The sequence below is a fragment of the Ranitomeya imitator genome, chromosome 9 (assembly GCF_032444005.1).
Source record: "Ranitomeya imitator isolate aRanImi1 chromosome 9, aRanImi1.pri, whole genome shotgun sequence".
Taxonomy (NCBI): domain Eukaryota; kingdom Metazoa; phylum Chordata; class Amphibia; order Anura; family Dendrobatidae; genus Ranitomeya; species Ranitomeya imitator.
Genome location: NC_091290.1, coordinates 36,363,982 through 36,382,439, shown reverse-complemented (window position 1 = coordinate 36,382,439; position 18,458 = coordinate 36,363,982). Strand labels below are relative to the sequence as shown.

Genomic DNA, 18,458 nt, shown 5'->3' with positions numbered 1-18,458 from the left:
GCAGTGTACAGGCTGGGGGGTATCATACAGGCTGGGGGCAGTGCAGTGTACAGGCTGGGGGGCAGTGTACAGGCTGGGGGGCAGTGTACAGGCTGGGGGGTATCATACAGGCTGGGGGGCAGTGTACAGGCTGGGGGGCAGTGTACAGGCTGGGGGGTATCATACAGGCTGGGGGGCAGTGTACAGGCTGGGGGGCAGTGCACAGGCTGGGGGGTATCATACAGGCTGGGGGGTATCACACAGGCTGGGGGGCAGTATACAGGCTGGGGGGGTATCACACAGGCTGGGGGGCAGTGCACAGGCTGGGGGGTATCATACAGGCTGGGGGGTATCACACAGGCTGGGGGGCAGTATACAGGCTGGGGGGTATCATACAGGCTGGGGGGTATCACACAGGCTGGGGGGCAGTATACAGGTTGGGGGGTATCATACAGGCTGGGGGGCAGTGCACAGGTTGGGGGGGTATCACACAGGCTGGGGGCAGCACACCAGTTCTCTCCGGACGTGTTTGGGCTGCGGGGGGCTCTTCTCCCGGTAGAGGTGACATGAAGGACATGGTACTCCTCTGCCTGTAACGCTGTTTGCCGTCTCCCTGGCAGACGGCGCGGATCAGCTGCTGAAGGTCACCGCAGTGTCACTGACAAACTTGTGACCACAGGGAGGCTGAGGAGGAGTGACGGGAGCTGCACGGTGACTTCACTCTGCCTCAAGGTCGCACACAAGGTCGTTCAGAGCCGGGGACACTACTGCACCAGCCGTCTGTGCCCGCTGCACACAGCCCCCGCCGGCCCCGGCGCAGGACACGGAGATATTTATCCATCGTGCCCCCCTCATAGCATATGTAATGAAGCCGGACCGCAGCCAGTCAGCTCCGCGCACCGCACCGGCCGCCAATGCCGGACACTACTCGGCGGCGGCAGTGCGGCTGCTCAGCGTGCCCGGCCACGCCCCTTCCCCGCGGGAGGAGGAGCCAGTGTAGGAAGTGTGTGAGTGTGTGACACGGAGTGTGTGTGAGTGTGAGCCGCGTCCTCTGCCGTGTCCTACACTACTGTGTGCACGGACAGCAGCCTGCACGGGAGGAGACGCACACACAAGGTATGCACGAGTGGGGAGAGTGAGTGTCCTGAGCCGGGGCCACGGGCAGCGACACAGGAGCCTGGCGTGAGTTATGGCACGAGTGGGGACTGTGGTGACAGTGTGTGCACAAGTGTATGGACGGCCAGGGATGGGCTGTGCACGTGTGTCCACGTTATAGGGACTCACAATTATATAGTATGGATAATATTGTGTGTAATATGTATAATGTGTCTGTAGTGTATGTATAATATGTGTAATGTGTCTGTAGTGTATGTATAATGTGTAATGTATGTATAGTATATTTATGTGTAATGTGTGTATAGTGTATGTATGTGCAATGTATGTATAGTATATTTATGTGTAATGTATGTATAGTATATTTATGTGTAATGTGTGTATAGTGTATGTATAATATGTGTCTATAGTGTATGTATGTATGTATGTGTAATGTATGTATAGTGTATGTATAATATGTGTCTATACTGTATGTATGTGTTATGTATGTATAGTGTATATATGTGTAATGTATGTATAATATGTGTAATGTATGTATAATATGTGTAATGTATGTATAGTGTATGTATAATATGTGTCTATAGTGTATGTATGTATGTGTAACGTATGTATAGTGTATGTATAATATGTGTCTATACTGTATGTATGTGTTATGTATATATGTGTAATGTGTGTATAGTGTATGTATGTGTAATGTGTGTATAGTGTATGTATGTGTAATGTATGTATAGTGTATATATGTATGTGTAATGTGTGTATAGTGTATGTATGTGTAATGTATGTATAGTGTATGTATGTATGTATAATGTGTGTATAGTGTATGTATGTGTAGTGTATGTATGTGTAATGTGTGTATAGTGTATGTATGTGTAATGTGTATATAGTGTATGTATAATATGTGTATGTATGTGTAATGTGTCTATAGTGTATGTATGTGTAATGTATGTATGTGTAGTGTATGTATGTGTAATGTGTCTATAGTGTATGTATGTGTAATGTGTGTATAGTGTATGTATAATATGTGTCTATAGTGTATGTATGTGTAATGTATGTATAGTGTATGCATAATATGTGTCTATAGTGTATGTATAGTGTATGTATAATGTGTCTATAGTGTATGTATGTGTAATATGTGTGTAGTGTATGTATGTGTAATGTATGTATAGTGTATGCATAATATGTGTCTATAGTGTATGTATGTGTAATGTATGTATAGAGTATGCATAATGTGTCTATAGTGTATGTATGTGTAATGTATGTATAGTGTATGCATAATATGTGTCTATAGTCTATGTATGTGTAATGTATGTATAGTGTATGCATAATATGTGTCTATAGTGTATGTATGTATAGTGTATGTATAATGTGTCTATAGTGTATGTATGTGTAATGTATGTATAGTGTATGTATGTGTAATGTATGTATACTGTATGTATGTGTAATGTATGTATAGTGTATGTATGTGTAATGTGTGCATAGTGTATGTATAATATGTGTCTATAGTGTATGTATGTGTAATGTGTCTATAGTGTATGTATGTGTAATGTATGTATAGTGTATGTATGTGTAATGTGTATGTATGTATGTGTAATGTATGTCTAGTGTATGTATGATGTATGTATGTGTAATATGTGTTGTGTGTATAGTGTATGTATAATATGTGTACTGTGTGTATAGTGTATATATGTGTATAATGTATGTGTAGTGTGTATAGTGTATGTATATGTGTCGTGTCTATAGTGTATGTAATGTGTATAGTGTATAAATGTGTCGTGTGTGTATGTATAATATGTGTAATGTGTCTATAGTGTATGTATGTGTAACATGTATAGTGTATGTATGTGTAACATGTATAGTGTATGTATGTGTAATATGTAAAAGGCTTGTATAGTGTATGTATGTGTAAATATGTATGTGTATAACTGTATGTATTTTTATGTATATATATTTAATTTAGTCTTTTGTCTCTTATGTATCAAAGCTCTTTGTGCCATTTTTGCATTATTTCAATTATTACAATGTTGTGCCAAAACTTTTTATGAAGGATCACACGGACAAATGTCAGGGCATTTCTAGTCATGTGTAACAAGACTGAGACGGTTTATCATGTCTCTAATCTGTAGAGATTCATTCAAACCATTCATTTATATTGGACCGTTCACTATGTAAAGGAATATATACGGTACATAGTGTGTGTGTGTATATATGTTTGCATGTGTGTATAGGTAATATATGTGTGTTTACCGTATGGACAAATATATGTTTTATTACCATTTGCCATGGATTGATATAGACTGCCGTGTAGGGGTACATTACTAATTATCCATGTAGATTACATCCAGTCCTCGATGATCACATTATCCTTGTACTGCGCTCGCTCGTTCTTCTTGGAAACATGTAGTGACTTTGAAGCAAGGTCATTGGGATTTTGGAGACGTGGGTCAGTGTACGTGGCTGCAGCTCAGGGCTCTGATCAGATGCAGTTATATGTAAAGTGAGAGATGAACATGGATCACATTTTGTCTAGCTAGAAATGTCATTATATATCATTCTATTTAAGTAGTATTTATACTTTCCGGATTCCCGCTCCTCGCAGTTGAGATGGTTCGGTGTGCTTTTATGCATTAACCTCTAAAATCTCAAATCACACTAATTATAATTCTTTGTCCGCCTTAGTCAAGTTGTTAAACCTATTTGACTATTAACTATTTCCATACTTGGGGAAAGTTGTATGACTTACTACTATTATAGCTCTCATATTAGTGAGTTAGATTTCCTAGATGGGAACCTTCCAACACATGTCGTGCTACGTTCCCTTCTTCTGCAGAAGTCTGAGAAAGCTGGGTGGCCAGCATCGTAAGAGCTGACATATTTGTATGAATTCAGTTTACCAAAATGGGCTATAATTAAGAAATTGCCTAACGGGAGAAACAAAAAGGACGACGCAAGGAATAACTTTATTATGGTCGTTATCAGAATTTTAAGAGCTTGACGATGTCTGTAAAGGGCTGCAGAATAAGTCAGCAATAAGCAAGCATAATAATAACATATATTATGGATCTCCTGTACATTCATGCTTTGTGTTTTTCTGTCTACAGATGTTACGTCTCTTATAACGACTGTCAGCCAAGACCAGCCGACCACCTGTCGACAAACGGTGTGTGACCCACCACAGCGGGAGTAGTAGTGTTGCCTTCATGTGTATCTTCTTGTGAGTTTCCATCAGGCCATGTTCTTTTTTTTGTTCATTATTAGTATATAATAAAGTGCAGGCAATGAGGCTAAATACATCGTAAAGTTTATGTACTCAGGAACTACGCTCGGTGAGCCGATATATTGTAAAAGCGGGGAGGGGTACAGGCCAAAGGTTAAACTGACCAGTTGCCTAATTTCTATTCTTCCTGTGTTCCAGTTTCATTACTTTGTTAGTTTCCTCTTATAAACTAATGTGTTGCTTTCTGATATATTTACACATTTTGTAACTTTGTAATATTGTAACCCTATTATACGGCAATGCTTGGAGTCCCCGACACTTACGTCTAGTCCAGTCCTTGTTGTGTTCCGCTCCAACATTTTACCACTTGTTTTCTAAAAACAAATCCGGTCAATTTTTCAGTTCTTGCTCGATTTATCTCCTGTGTAACGCATCAACATAGTTGTGTTGCTACAACTGTGCTTCTGTTTCTGTCCTTTACACCCTTAGGTTATTGCTAAACCAGTCTAACTAAACACTGGTGCATGAGGCTTTACCAGTGCAAAGGTCACGATCTCTTCTTGGTTACCTCCTCTGATTTGTTTTTTTTCCCCCTCTTCCTAAGAATAAACTTGTATAATATAATCTTAGGATAGTTTCTTTTTATTATTTTGAGTCCTGGTGATTTGTCTACAGTCGTCTTAGTGATTTGCTCCTACAGTATATAGTTAGTGGCTGTTCTGCCTGCCCCAAACAATGTACAATAGGAGTCCTGACATTCCTCCACAACCGGCTGCTACCTGAATTAGACTTTTTTTTTATTTTGGAGTTTCCATAGTCACAAGTTTACTTTTTTACAGTACATTCTGCCTATTATATCTTTTACCTGTGGCTTGTTTCGGTGCATTGACTTTGGTACAGGTATCCACAGATATTAGGTTACTTGCTATACACTTTAGAAAAGTTAGAAAAAGTATTTTTACCTGATTTCAGATGGAAAAAAAAAGATGATCATGTAATTAATATCAGATCGGTGGGGGTCCGTCTCCCATCACTCTCACCAATCGGCTGTTCTCGATGCTAGCAGTTGTGTAGCTGCTGCTGCCGGCTACTGCAGATCCAGATATTGATGACCAGTCGTAAGGATAGGTCATCAAGAAAAGTAGTGGAGCAACCCTTTAAAATTGAATTATTTTCTGCCTTTGCTTCTGTTTCCAAAATCCAACACGATATGCCTGCCGTCAGCAGGTGGTTGGTCATGTGCACGAGGTAAGGGTTGCCGGACCAGGAGACTTTGGGACACATGTAATCTGAATGGACTTCAGACCCCTCTACGTTGCCTGCCCATATAAATGCTTACTTGCAACAATTAAAAGTGTGCATCTGGTGAATGAGCAAAATTTGCATTCAGCAGCTGATTCAGTAGTGTATGGGGACCTAAAAATCATCATTGCCGGCCGCATATCGTGTGTCTAAACTGTATGGGCACTTAATGATTATTCGAACCCCATACAGTTTAGACCGGACAATCCCTTTAACAGCAAGGCACTGTCTTAGAGAGGACCTGCCGCCAGCTCAGAAATGTGCAGTGCTGCTTCCTGAGTATTCCATTTTTTTTATTTTAAAACCTTCTATACAGTTCCAGAGATATGGGCCTTTCCTCAGAGTATTTTAATTTTTACGGTCTTTACCAAAGGGGCGTGACTCATGGGTAATAGTGCAGAGCAGACTAAAGACACACCCCTGAGGATCCTGGGAGTTGCACCTTATCAGTAAAGACCATGAAAATTGTCATATTGGGTGCACTAAATAAAAAGGCCCATATCTCTGGAACCGATTTTTAAAACGAAAAATACAGAATACTCGGGGGAGCAAAAACTGGCCACTTTTGACTTGACAGGTTCTCTTTAAATGAACGTGTCTGCACCATGACCCCCTGATGACTGGCTAAGATCAAGGGGAGTTCTGCTACAGAGACCTCCAATGATCTGTTAATATTTCCAAGGACAGCAGCCAACTGCTCATCTTTCTTGCACACTCATTGCAGGGGAAATAAGTCCCTTTATGCTGCGTTTACCTTTGCCGTAGATTTACATTTTTGCGACATGCTTTTTTGCAGGTCGTTTTAGATTTTTGGTACAGGTGTTGCACTAAGGGTAGGATCACATCTTGTGTATTTGGTGCGGATTTGCTTGCAGAAACCCTGCAGCGTAATACAGGACGAGTGAAGTATATGAGATTGCAAAAAAAAAAATTTAATTTACACGTTGCAGAAAATTTCTGCATGGAAATTGAACTGCGTCGTAGATTTTAAAGTATACAGCATGGGAATTCTTGGTGCCGAATCACTGCGGATTTCATCCTTCTTAATGGAAAGGGTGAAAAAATGCACCAAATCTGTAAAAAATGCTGCAAGCAGTACGCCTTGATTTTGGTGCAAATTCTGCTGCACTGAATACTAAATGCACCATAGGAATCTATCCCGAAAATCTTCAACAAACTGCAAAAGAGCATGCCACAGAAATGTAAATCTACTGCATGCGCCGTCTGTTTTTTCCTTTTTGATATAAATTTCACCCATTGTTTTGCTACTGGATAAACCTGTGTAAATACCTGCACACTGTTCAAGGAAATGGATAGGGAAAAAATATGTGAATATGACTTTGCATTGCAATTAGTAGGCTATCCATTTACTCTCGCCCATATTTCATTTTCATTTTTTTCTTTGGTGCAAAATCATCTTGGAAATTTGTATTTTGTTGTGTTTTTTTTTTTTTTTTGTAATTTGCAGCATGTCAATTTCTGTTGCGGAAATGCACAGATTTTACCTATTGATTTAAATGGGGACTCTTAATCCACCAGCATGACATTATTTTTACTCCAATTTTTTTAATGCATTTCCACAACAAAACACTCAGTTGAAAACGCATGAATAAATGCAGAAAATGTGTGTGGATTTTAGATGCAGACATGGTATTTTAGTTTGGAAATCAACCACTAAAATCTGCACCAGATAGGAGTCTTGTGAACACCTAGGCTCCAGGATGCGAGAAACATATCGTAACTGCATTCTTCCAGGAGCAATACCACACCGGCCTATGGCTTTGTGTCTGACATTTAGCGCAATAGTGCCTAGCCGCTACACTACACACAACTTACGGATAGGTATTGCACTGTTTTTTTTGGAACACAGCAGCCATATTTTTTTCAATTCTCAGACTAAAAAGGTGTTTAGGTTCACCTGTTACTTATTAAATGTAAACCTTAGTACATTTATTAAGCTGCTATGTGGGAACAGGCCAATGTGAATACTTCCATCATACATAAAGCAAAACTATTCATAATACTATTTGCAAATTTTTGCAAGCCCTGGGATGTGTTCCTCATATATGTGTACAAACAAAACTGATATAGTGGACAAGATTCACGTAAGGAATGATTAGAATGTATTTTATTTTCAAATATTAAGAAACATTCCTTTCTTTTCACAGAACACTTCTTTATAATGTCTTCTCGTGACAGACGCCCTGATCTCTGCATCAAGGCAGAACCAGGGACCCCAGAAAGCATTGGACGGAGGAGTCCTAGTGGATCCAGCGATAGTAGCGGTCATGGGCCTGAACCTCAGGGTCCACGCTGCTGCAGAGGCGATGATGAACAAGAAGATACACCCGGAAGGGGCAAATATGTCCTAAACTCAATCCCTAAACGGCTCTGCCTGGTGTGTGGTGACGTGGCATCTGGATACCACTATGGAGTGGCTTCTTGTGAAGCTTGCAAAGCTTTCTTCAAACGTACTATACAAGGTTAGTCTGATCTTATGTCACCTGCATTGTCCATTTTCCGACCTTGTGTTGATAACCTAAGGATTGGTCCTACATACGACCACTGGTGGAGTACACCAGTGGGAGTGCCCATAATTATTATCCAAGGCATATAAAAGTAGTGGAGAACATCTTTAATGTAGACGTTAGAGATGATTGAAATAGGATTTGTACATACGTCTGGTCACTCTCTAGGACCAAGCTTGACCATTCTTAGAATTAGTTGGACCCTTACCGATTAGACTTTTGGGCCATATCTAACCGATAAATGCCATAAATTTCAATCATGGTATGTTGTAACAGGAGAGGAATATGTCCTGCGATGATTGAAGGAGTCATGTGTTAGTAAATCGGAAATTTAAAGCGGCAAACTTTAATGTCTTGTAAGTAATTATGTGATTAGTTGGTCAATAAGAAATGGCTTTTTCTAGGCCCTCACTTCATATAGTGCTGAGAATATACTAACTTTTCTCTTTTGCATGTAGGCAATATTGAGTACAGCTGTCCTGCCACCAACGAGTGTGAGATCACCAAACGGAGACGGAAGGCATGCCAAGCGTGCCGATTTACCAAGTGTCTTCGGGTGGGCATGCTCAAGGAAGGTGAGTATTACGTTTTAGCCTATTATAGACTTGTGTTACCTGGATGACTAGCAAGTCTACTGCTCTATAGGGATCCAAACTGGTAATGTGAATATTTCTGGCCACCTGATGCGGCATTCTAATAATATAATGGCATGAAATGTTATGGGCAGCAGGTTCTACGGAAGGACTTTAAAAAAAAAACAAAAAAACAATTTTTACTTGCAGGGGTGCGTCTAGACCGTGTAAGAGGAGGTCGGCAGAAATATAAGAGGAGACCGGAAGGAGACCTCCTACAATATACGCCAGGAGGACACCAATCCCATCAAAGTACAACTATAGTTAAAAAACAAGGTAAGAACTTTGTCGTCTGACCTCCCGCTGCACTTATCAGTTTACGTTGTACACTGTTTTACCATTTATTAGGTAGGGACGTTCTCTTATTCATTGTATCTGCCCCTTATCCAATAGGAGTTGAGCTTTCACTTCAAAATAGAATCATTTTTTTTTTTAAATCTTTTAAACTGTTCTTTAACCCTTTCCAGACATTGGACGTTCTGGACTGTCCTATGTTAGGTGTTAAGTATATGGAGCGGGCTCTCAGCCATCTCTGGTGTTTAACCATTTAAATGGTGCAGTATTAAAAATTGATGAAAACACTCCTTACCCCGCGACGAGAAGATTGTAGGATTCTGGCAATAGAGAGCCCAACAGAGGATTCCATTGTTGCCACATTGCTGCTCCTATTAAGTCGCCGGCCTTCATAGGAGATAAGAAATGTTATTATATATTGCAGTATACAGATCACAGGTTTATGTTCCCTAGGGGGATTAAAAAATAAAGTGAATATTAAAGGGGTTGTCCACTACTTGGACAAAGCCGTCTTAAATACTATATTTCTCAGTGTAAAGTAAAAATAACAGACTCTCGCACCGGCACCATTCCAGTTCTGCAGTCAGTTAGTGGCCACTAATGGGCTGCAGTTATCGCACTTTTCTTGGATGAAACATGGAGGGTAGCATGAGACTGCAGCGCATTGGCAGACACCGACTGGCTGCAGCGCTCACATGGCGTAACAACGTCATTGCATTGGTGCGGGAGGCAAGAATCTGTTCTTTTTTATTATACACTGGGGAATGCAGTATTTCACAAAAGGTAGTCCAAGCAGTGGACAACCCCCTTTAATAAAAATTATTTAGAAATGTTAAATTATATACCATAACTGTAATTCGCCCTCTTTTCCCAATTCAGAATGAAAGACCTAAAAAAAGCACAATTGGTATTGTGTCGGTAAAAGTTTGATCTATCAAAATATAAAATTAACCCATACTGTACTGTAAACTCTGTAAAGATTTAAAAATAAATCGAAATATCAGAATTGCCTTTTTTATTTTCCACAAAAAAAAAAGGAACTAAAATGGGATCAAAACATTGTATATACCCCAAAATGGTATCAATAAGAACGACAGCTCGCCATGCAAAAAGAAACAGGCACAACTCGATCGACGGAAAAATGACAACCGTTAAGAGTCTCCAGAAATTGGCAAAATAAGCTCCTTTTTTTTTTAACCACTAAAACAAAAATAAAGTTTAGCATCACCGTATCGTACTAATCTGGAAAATCCTAGTAACTACTCAGTCATTAATAGGTGGCATATTTATCACGCTCCTGGGTGTCGCTTGTATTGGGCGACTTTGTGCTGCTTCCCCTTATATTTCTTCTGCATTACAATGAAGTGTTGTGAATGGTAATGATGCTCATTTAGCAGATTGACCTTTCTGTTTTCTGCCCTTTAGCTCCAGTGAACACTGTAGTGTCACATCTGCTGGTGGCGGAGCCCGATAAGCTGTTTGCTATGCCAGACCCGTCACTTCCCGATGGCTACTTGAAGTCTATGAGTACGCTGTGCGATCTCGCAGATCGAGAGATTGTCATTATTATCAGCTGGGCCAAGAATATCCCAGGTATGTGAGTAGAATCACTGACCGTCTGCTAGAAAACGTCACGACTTGCTAAGATACAATTGTTGGCTGAGACTTTTCATTCCTTTTCTCTAGTTTCTCCAATCGTATACTGTAGGCTAGGTGCGCAGACGCTCCCTAGCTGTAAAGGCAGGGTGTCATCAGAAAATGACCTATTGTTTAAATCCGGGTTTTTGTGATTCATGTACATACCTACGAACTGTCCTAGAAAGAGGGGAAAACCATTCGGCACACTTAACGCATTGCGGGAAAACACCCCCACCAAAACCGCACTATTCTACACCGTCTTTAGACGCATAGTGGGCAGGAGTTCTCATGAAATCATATCCTCTTTGCCTTGTCATTATATTATCAATAATCAATTTTATTTTAAAAAAAATCTGACTTTTATTGTCCGTCTAGAATACAGGTACATAGATATGCAGTAGTATATAGAGATGTATCTCTTTGTACCAGTACAATGTGCCTGTAAGGAAGAATACGGTGCACATTCTAGCGCAGACATTTTTCGAATGCTTGACAGTGCAGCCTGTGGCTCTTAGTATTTGCTGCTGCCTCTAATGCCGCAGGTTGGTAGTTTGAATCCCAGGGAATACCTTATTTCAGTAAAAGAGAAGAATTAGTTAATTAAATTTAAATATGTACAAACAGAGATGCTGGTCCCTCTCCCGATGTGAGGAGAGGAGAAGCAACTATTGAGCAATAAATTCAGGACAACCATAGCAATGAATTCAGGACGGGACATAGCCCTGACATTACCGAACAGCACCTCCAAATCTGGATTTGGGATGGTTGGGAGCTATGCATGTTATTTATTTATTTTTGTTTGTTTACAAAGCCAATGTACTGTGTTTTTGTTTGTTTGTTGTTTTTTTAGATTTATGATCTTTATTAAAAAAACAAACAAACAAACAAGATAAGTAATCTTGCAATTTTCACAATGGCCACTGGGTCTTTTAGATTCATGCTCCGTTATTTCAGGAAGAGTTTTCAGCAGGCTCCTTACCAGAGGCAGGATTAGAATGACAGGTAACACTTCTATGCACAGCTGATAACACAGGATCCCACCAATCACAATAGGCGATGTCACAGCTTCCCCTGCTCCCCCTCCCTTCACAATGACCTTTTGCGGCTTTGTACATGTGTTATTTCCTGAAACAATAGAACGTTAAAGTGTAAAAAAAAAGCTCCAATGACCAGTGTGAAAAGCTCAAGGGTTATATATTTTTTTTTTTTTTTAATACTGCTTTTGACATGTAAAAAAAAAATAAATAAAAACACTTAACCCAAAAACCTGATTTCTACTATAGGTCATTTTCCAATGACACGTTCCCTTTAATCATAGTATAACAAATGTTCTGCAAATGAATGCGTTTCTCTGAGAATTACTCAGTTTGTAAAACATCTGCTTGCTGTTAGTGAATGGAAACATTTATGGTAAAAAAAAAAAAAAAGTACACAACTAGTCGTGCTCACAAAGAAGAGTTGGATATAGCTTTTCATTAAACTATGATGATGCTTTATTTACATATTAATTTAAGCTGTCATGGGGTGCCCCCCCTCCCTAAAAAGAAAATAAAGAACCCTTAGGTTGTCAATTTATTGTTTGCTAAAGTTTACACTGCAAGTAATTAAAAAAAAAAATCTCACAAACTCGTTTAATAGTAATCTGTTAAATCTTCCATGTGGGGCAGGTGTGCCTGTATGTTATGTATCAGGTGTAATAAATCATTCCTCGAGTCTGTGGCTGACAGTGCTACTTTCGGTGCTGATTAGTATCATTACTTTCGGTGCTGATTAGTATCACTGTTTACGTGCTGCCGTTATTACATTGCCTGTATAAGTAGGATGTACGACACAGTAAGTAGCTGCTCTTTTACAGGTTTTTCCTCGCTTTCCTTATCGGACCAGATGAGCCTCTTGCAGAGCGTCTGGATGGAGGTTCTCCTTTTAGGAGTTGTGTTTCGCTCTCTTCCATATGAAGATGAAGTTGTGTTTGCTGAGGATTTTGTGTTGGACGAGGAGTCCTCTCATTCTGCCCGTCTGTCTGACCTCTGCTCCTGCGTACTTCATCTAGTGCGCAAGTATCGGGCCTTGCGTGTGGAGAGAGAGGAATATGTCATGCTAAAAGCCCTCACCCTTACAAATTCAGGTGTGTTGTTGTTTTTTCCAGCCCTAGACATCAGGGCTTTTTTATTTAGTGCTACATTTTAGGGTCTTTGCTCATAGGATCCTCGGGGGCGTGACTTAAGGCTGCTTTGCATTATTAATAACTTATAAGCACCACCCCCTTAGTAAAGATCGTAAAAATTAGCACCTAATCAAACGCTCATATCTCTGGATCCGCATGGTGGAGTTATAAAGAAAAAAAGTTGAATACTCAAGGTATCAGTGGAAATAGAATAGGAACAAACATTGGACACGTTTGACCTTGTGACAGATATTCTTCACATTTTAGACAAGCCCAATGTGCTTTTGATTAACCGTCTGGATTACAGGATTTCTCTCAGCCTAAGATATTGATAACCTATCACTAGATTAGGTCATTAATATCACGTCTGTAGCCATCCAACATCCTGCACCCCCACCAGTCAGATGTTACAAGGTTCCTCAGCTGTAGAAAATACAAAGCTTTATTCTGTAGTGGCTGTTCTTGGGTCCTGCAGCTCAGCTACCATTTACTTCAGTAGGAGCGATTAGTTTCTTTGGTTTCTGCAGCTTTCATGCATCAGTGTACATAGCAGGCTGCGGAATGCTGATAACAAAAATCTGTCACCGAGCTCCTCTTAATGATCTTCAAAAGTGTGACAGCTGCATACACATACATGAAATTGTAACGCACTGGTCGGAAGAGCCGCGGGCTAGTCTGTTCACTGCGTTCCGATTTTATACAGCTGCCTGACCGCACTCTTAAAGAGAGATCATCAATATCAGATCAGTGAAAGGTCCGATGCTCTGCACCTCGACCAATCAGCTGTTAGTGGCTCTGGCGGCCACTGTACAGAGCAGAACACCACAGCGCCATCATGCTTTTTAGTGGCTGCTGCAGGTATTGCAGAAAGCTCCTATAGAAATGATGCTGATGAATGTACTGGAAAACCCTTTAACAAAAAAGTAGTGTTTTAAGAGTTGACATTCACATTAGGGCCCATTTATGTCACGTACTATGATTTTCTATGCTCTGTAACAGTGGTGTCAAACTGCATTCCTCGAGGGCTGCAAACAGGTCATGTTTTCAGGATTTCCTTGTACTGCACAGGTGATAATTTAATCACCTACACAAATAATGAGTTGGTGATTAAATTATCACCTGTGCAGTACGAGGAAATCCTGAAAACATGACCTGTTTGCAGCCCTCGAGGAATGCAGTTTGACACCCCTGCTCTGTAACATAGTCTAGGTCAAAGCAGCCATTTTTCTCCTCTTCTCTTCTTTGTAGACTCTGTGCACATTGAAGATCCAGACGCAGTGTTACGTCTCCGCGACGCTTTGCAAGAGGCACTCAGTGAATACGAATCAAGTCGTCACCCCGAGGAACCGTGCCGCGATGGAAAATTGCTTCTAACACTCCCCTTACTTCGCCAGACAGCTGGCCGAGTCCTCCAGCACTTCCACGCCCTACGAGAAGAAGGGACTGTCCCTATGCACAAGCTTTTCCTAGAGATGCTGGAAGCCATGATGGATTAGGGTAGATGAAATCCCTATGTACTTTCCTAGTAAAGACCCAGAGGATGCAAGCTGGGAGTTCATAGTGAATGTATAGGACGAGCAATGTTTATTCTCCATGCATACATTCTTCCCGTAATGCATTATAGACTGTTAAGGAAGATATGGCAGAATTGGTGCAGGCATGTATGCAAGTGGACATACATGGACGCTGGCAGACATAGCAAGAAGATGTATGTATCAGCTATGTGGCATCAAAGCCTTTTAGTTATTTTTAATTTAATTTAGCAATGTTCTGATATCCTATGGTAGGATAAGCCATAGGAAGAATTGCCGGGAGTCCTTCCATCCGTCAGACATACTCTTGAGCCATAACCTTGCTCCCATAAGTAAGCAATAGGGCACATCCCTCAGTTCCTGGATGATGACTTAGTGTTCCGTGTCCCTCTCTTACTCTTCATGTAGAACTTTACAGCAATCAATTTATTTTTTAAGAATCTGTCCAAGTGACGATTTCCCCCGAAAATGTGGGATTTTCAGTCCATTTTGGGAATCTACCGTTTCTTTACTAGGAGTAAACTGTTTGCTCATTAATTTAGTTTTAAAACACTATGGATAATTGCAGGTGCTGGCCATGGTGGGAAGGGGCCGTTGTAATTTGAAGGTGCACTTTTATTTTGCAAACCCAGGTTTGCTCATGTGTAATACTTAATATGAAGATACTACACATTTGGTGACGTTCTGGTCCATTACTTGCTGACTCTATGCCGAATGTAAGGAGAAAACAAGTGGTGGATTTCTGTAAGCTTATGTCTACGCCGATCACATGTAGAGGCCTGGATTATGCACCATGTACTGTCCTTATCTATGAGATCCAATGGTCATTGGAGAATAATGTTACTCTACAATGGCAGTTTGCAAAGCTGTCAAGAAACATGATTTTATCAAATCGTAGAAATGTTGCATCCCCCCCACCACCCCAATTACATTAAAAGGGGTTGTCTGGATGAATACTGTAATATTGATGGTCATCAACAGCAGATGATATCTACTTTGGTAGTGGTTGGATATAAGCACTGAAAGGATCAGCACAGCTCCATCCACTGTAGCAGTCGCTGATGAGTATGGCGTATTGGCTCCAGAACAGAATAGGAATAGTGATGAGCGAATATACTCGAGATTTCTCGAGCACGCTCGGGGGTCCTCCGAGTATTTTTTTAGTGCTCGGAAATTTAGTTTTTATTGCAGCAGCTGAATGATTTACATCTGATAGCCAGCTTGATTACATGTGGGGATTCCCTAGCAACCAGGCAACCCCCACATGTACTTAGGCTGGCTAACAGATGTAAATCATTCAGCTGCGGCAATAAAAACTAAATCTCCGAGCAATAAAAAATACTCTGGAGGACCCCCGAGCATGCTCGAGAAATCTCGAGTAACTAGTATATTCGCTCATCACTAAATAGGAACGGGTCTGCAGTTCGTGGCAGCAGCTGCTACCCGTTGTGCAGAGCTGTGCTGTTCCACTCCAGTAATTAAAGTATTTCCCTCTGCCGCCAGAGATGATAAAAGCTGAACAAGGAGTGGGCAGGAATATTGCCCCTCAACCTCGATCAGGCTCGGACTGGCCCACAGGAGAATCCTCCGGTAGGACGCCCCTGTGAAGGATGGCTAAGGAGTAGTGCTGTTACACTTCATTCACAATTTGCAGAAAAAAGTATAATCTAATAATTCATTAAACAAGCTAGCCAAATTAATATTACATAGAAGCAAAACTAAATTTATGTACTAGGGTTAGGGTACGTTTGCATGTAGCTGAACAGTGGGCCCCAAGAATCAATGTTAGTGGTGGGCCTCTGCCATCCCAGTCTGACACTGATACCGATAATATATAATATCTACAGTTGATAGGAAAAGATTCCCATGACCTGGTGAGGTGTGGAGTAGCGAGAACTGTCCCTTCTCCGACTGCATCAATGGCTCTTCTTTGGTGAGACATTGACTCAGGCCGGCTAATCAAAAGAAGAATGTCTCTCACCACTCCATATTTGATGTGCAAGGACCCTGCCGGCCCCCAGGCAACACTGCTCGAGCGTTACCTGCCGGTCCCCAGGCAACACTGCTCGAGGGTTACCTGCCGGCCCCCAGGCAACACTGATAGAGGGTTACCTGCCGGTCCCCAGGCAACACTGCTCGAGGGTTACCTGCCGGCCCCCAGGCAACACTGATAAAGGGTTACCTGCCGGTCCCCAGGCAACACTGCTCGAGGGTTACCTGCTGGCCCCCAGGCAACACTGCTCGAGGGTTACCTGTCGGCCCCCAGGCAACACTGATAGAGGGTTACCTGCCGGCCCCCAGGCAACACTGATAAAGGGTTACCTGCCGGTCCCCAGGCAACACTGCTCGAGGGTTACCTGCCGGCCCCCAGGCAACACTGCTCGAGGGTTACCTGCCGGCCCCCAGGCAACACTGATAGAGGGTTAACTGCCGGTCCCCAGGCAACACTGCTCGAGCGTTACCTGCCGGCCCCCAGGCAACACTGATAGAGGGTTAACTGCCGGTCCCCAGGCAACACTGATAAAGGGTTACCTGCCGGTCCCCAGGCAACACTGCTCGAGGGTTACCTGCCGGCCCCCAGGCAACACTGCTCGAGGGTTACCTGCCGGTCCCCAGGCAACACTGATAAAGGGTTACCTGCCGGTCCCCAGGCAACACTGCTCGAGCGTTGCCTGCCGGCCCCCAGGCAACACTGCTCGAGGGTTACCTGCCGGCCCCCAGGCAACACTGATAGAGGGTTACCTGCCGGTCCCCAGGCAACACTGCTCGAGCGTTACCTGCCGGCCCCCAGGCAACACTGATAGAGGGTTACCTGCCGGCCCCCAGGCAACACTGATAGAGGGTTACCTGCCGGCCCCCAGGCAACACTGATAGAGGGTTACCTGCCAGCCCCCAGGCAACACTGCTCGAGCGTTACCTGCCGGCCCCCAGGCAACACTGATAGAAGGTTACCTGCCGGTCCCCAGGCAACACTGCTCGAGCGTTACCTGCCGGTCCCCAGGCAACACTGATAGAGGGTTACCTGCCGGTCCCCAGGCAACACTGATAAAGGATTACCTGCCGGTCCCCAGGCAACACTGCTCGAGGGTTACCTGCCGGCCCCCAGGCAACACTGCTCGAGGGTTACCTGCCGGCCCCCAGGCAACACTGATAGAGGGTTACCTGCCGGTCCCCAGGCAACACTGATAGAGGGTTACCTGCCGGTCCCCAGGCAACACTGATAGAGGGTTACCTGCCGGTCCCCAGGCAACACTGATAGAAGGTTACCTGCCGGTCCCCAGGCAACACTGCTCGAGCGTTACCTGCCGGCCCCCAGGCAACACTGATAGAGGGTCACCTGCCGGCCCCCAGGCAACACTGATAGAGGGTTACCTGCCGGCCCCCAGGCAACACTGATAGAGGGTCACCTGCCGGCCCCCAGGCAACACTGCTCGAGCGTTACCAGCCGTCCCCAGGCAACACTGATAGAGGGTTACCTGCCGGCCCCCAGGCAACACTGATAGAGGGTTACCTGCCGGCCCCCAGGCAACACTGATAGAGGGTTACCTGCCGGCCCCCAGGCAACACTGATAGAGGGTTACCTGCCGGCCCCCAGGCAACACTGATAGAGGGTTACCTGCCGGCCCCCAGGCAACACTGATAGAGGGTTACCTGCCGGCCCCCAGGCAACACTGATAGAGGGTTACCTGCCGGCCCCCAGGCAACACTGATAGAGGGTTACCTGCCGGCCCCCAGGCAACACTGCTCGAGCGTTACCTGCCGGCCCCCAGGCAACACTGCTCGAGCGTTACCTGCCGGCCCCCAGGCAACACTGCTCGAGCGTTACCTGCCGGCCCCCAGGCTTGGTAACGCTACCTATTAGATCCTGGAGATCTAGACACCATTCTGCACTTCTAGATGTAAAATTCTTCTTTTGTATGGCTTATGTAAGCCCTTAGAGTCACAAATTAATACTGGCTTATGAGTTATCATGCCCTTATCCAAACATCTAGGTTTCCCTACCAGGGCTAAAGCCTTGTCTTGCACAGATATAAAAAATATAAATTATGCAGAAATGCATGC

At 43.1% G+C, this 18,458-nt stretch overlaps 1 protein-coding gene across 3 annotated transcripts; it reads left to right on the top strand.

The window, feature by feature from the left end:
• The first annotated feature begins 781 nt into the window (after positions 1-781).
• ESRRA (estrogen related receptor alpha) lies at positions 782-15,068 on the top strand. Of its 3 annotated transcripts, none has more exons than XM_069740414.1 (8): positions 782-975; positions 4,191-4,249; positions 7,777-8,091; positions 8,595-8,711; positions 8,919-9,044; positions 10,488-10,655; positions 12,556-12,825; positions 14,113-15,068. In XM_069740414.1, exons 1-8 carry the CDS (start codon positions 845-847, stop codon positions 14,358-14,360), a joined length of 1,434 nt encoding a protein of 477 aa, XP_069596515.1. In that variant the 5' UTR covers positions 782-844; the 3' UTR covers positions 14,361-15,068. The 3 variants fall into 3 exon arrangements, with proteins under 3 accessions (XP_069596515.1, XP_069596516.1, XP_069596518.1); XM_069740415.1 differs by having other exon boundaries at positions 958-1,095; positions 4,191-4,303; XM_069740417.1 differs by lacking the exon at positions 782-975 and adding an exon at positions 984-1,095.
• The last annotated feature ends 3,390 nt before the right edge of the window (positions 15,069-18,458 follow it).

What these genes read in the sequence shown, in the direction of transcription:
- ESRRA (XM_069740414.1), top strand. Translation starts at nt 845, where the DNA reads ATGAAGCCGGACCGCAGCCAGTCAGCTCCGCGCACCGCACCGGCCGCC. An exon ending in CGACCACCTGTCGACAAACG is followed by an intron (nt 4,250 to 7,776) that starts GTGTGTGACCCA and finishes TTCTTTTCACAG; the next exon opens with AACACTTCTTTATAATGTCT. An exon ending in CTGGGCCAAGAATATCCCAG is followed by an intron (nt 10,656 to 12,555) that starts GTATGTGAGTAG and finishes GCTCTTTTACAG; the next exon opens with GTTTTTCCTCGCTTTCCTTA.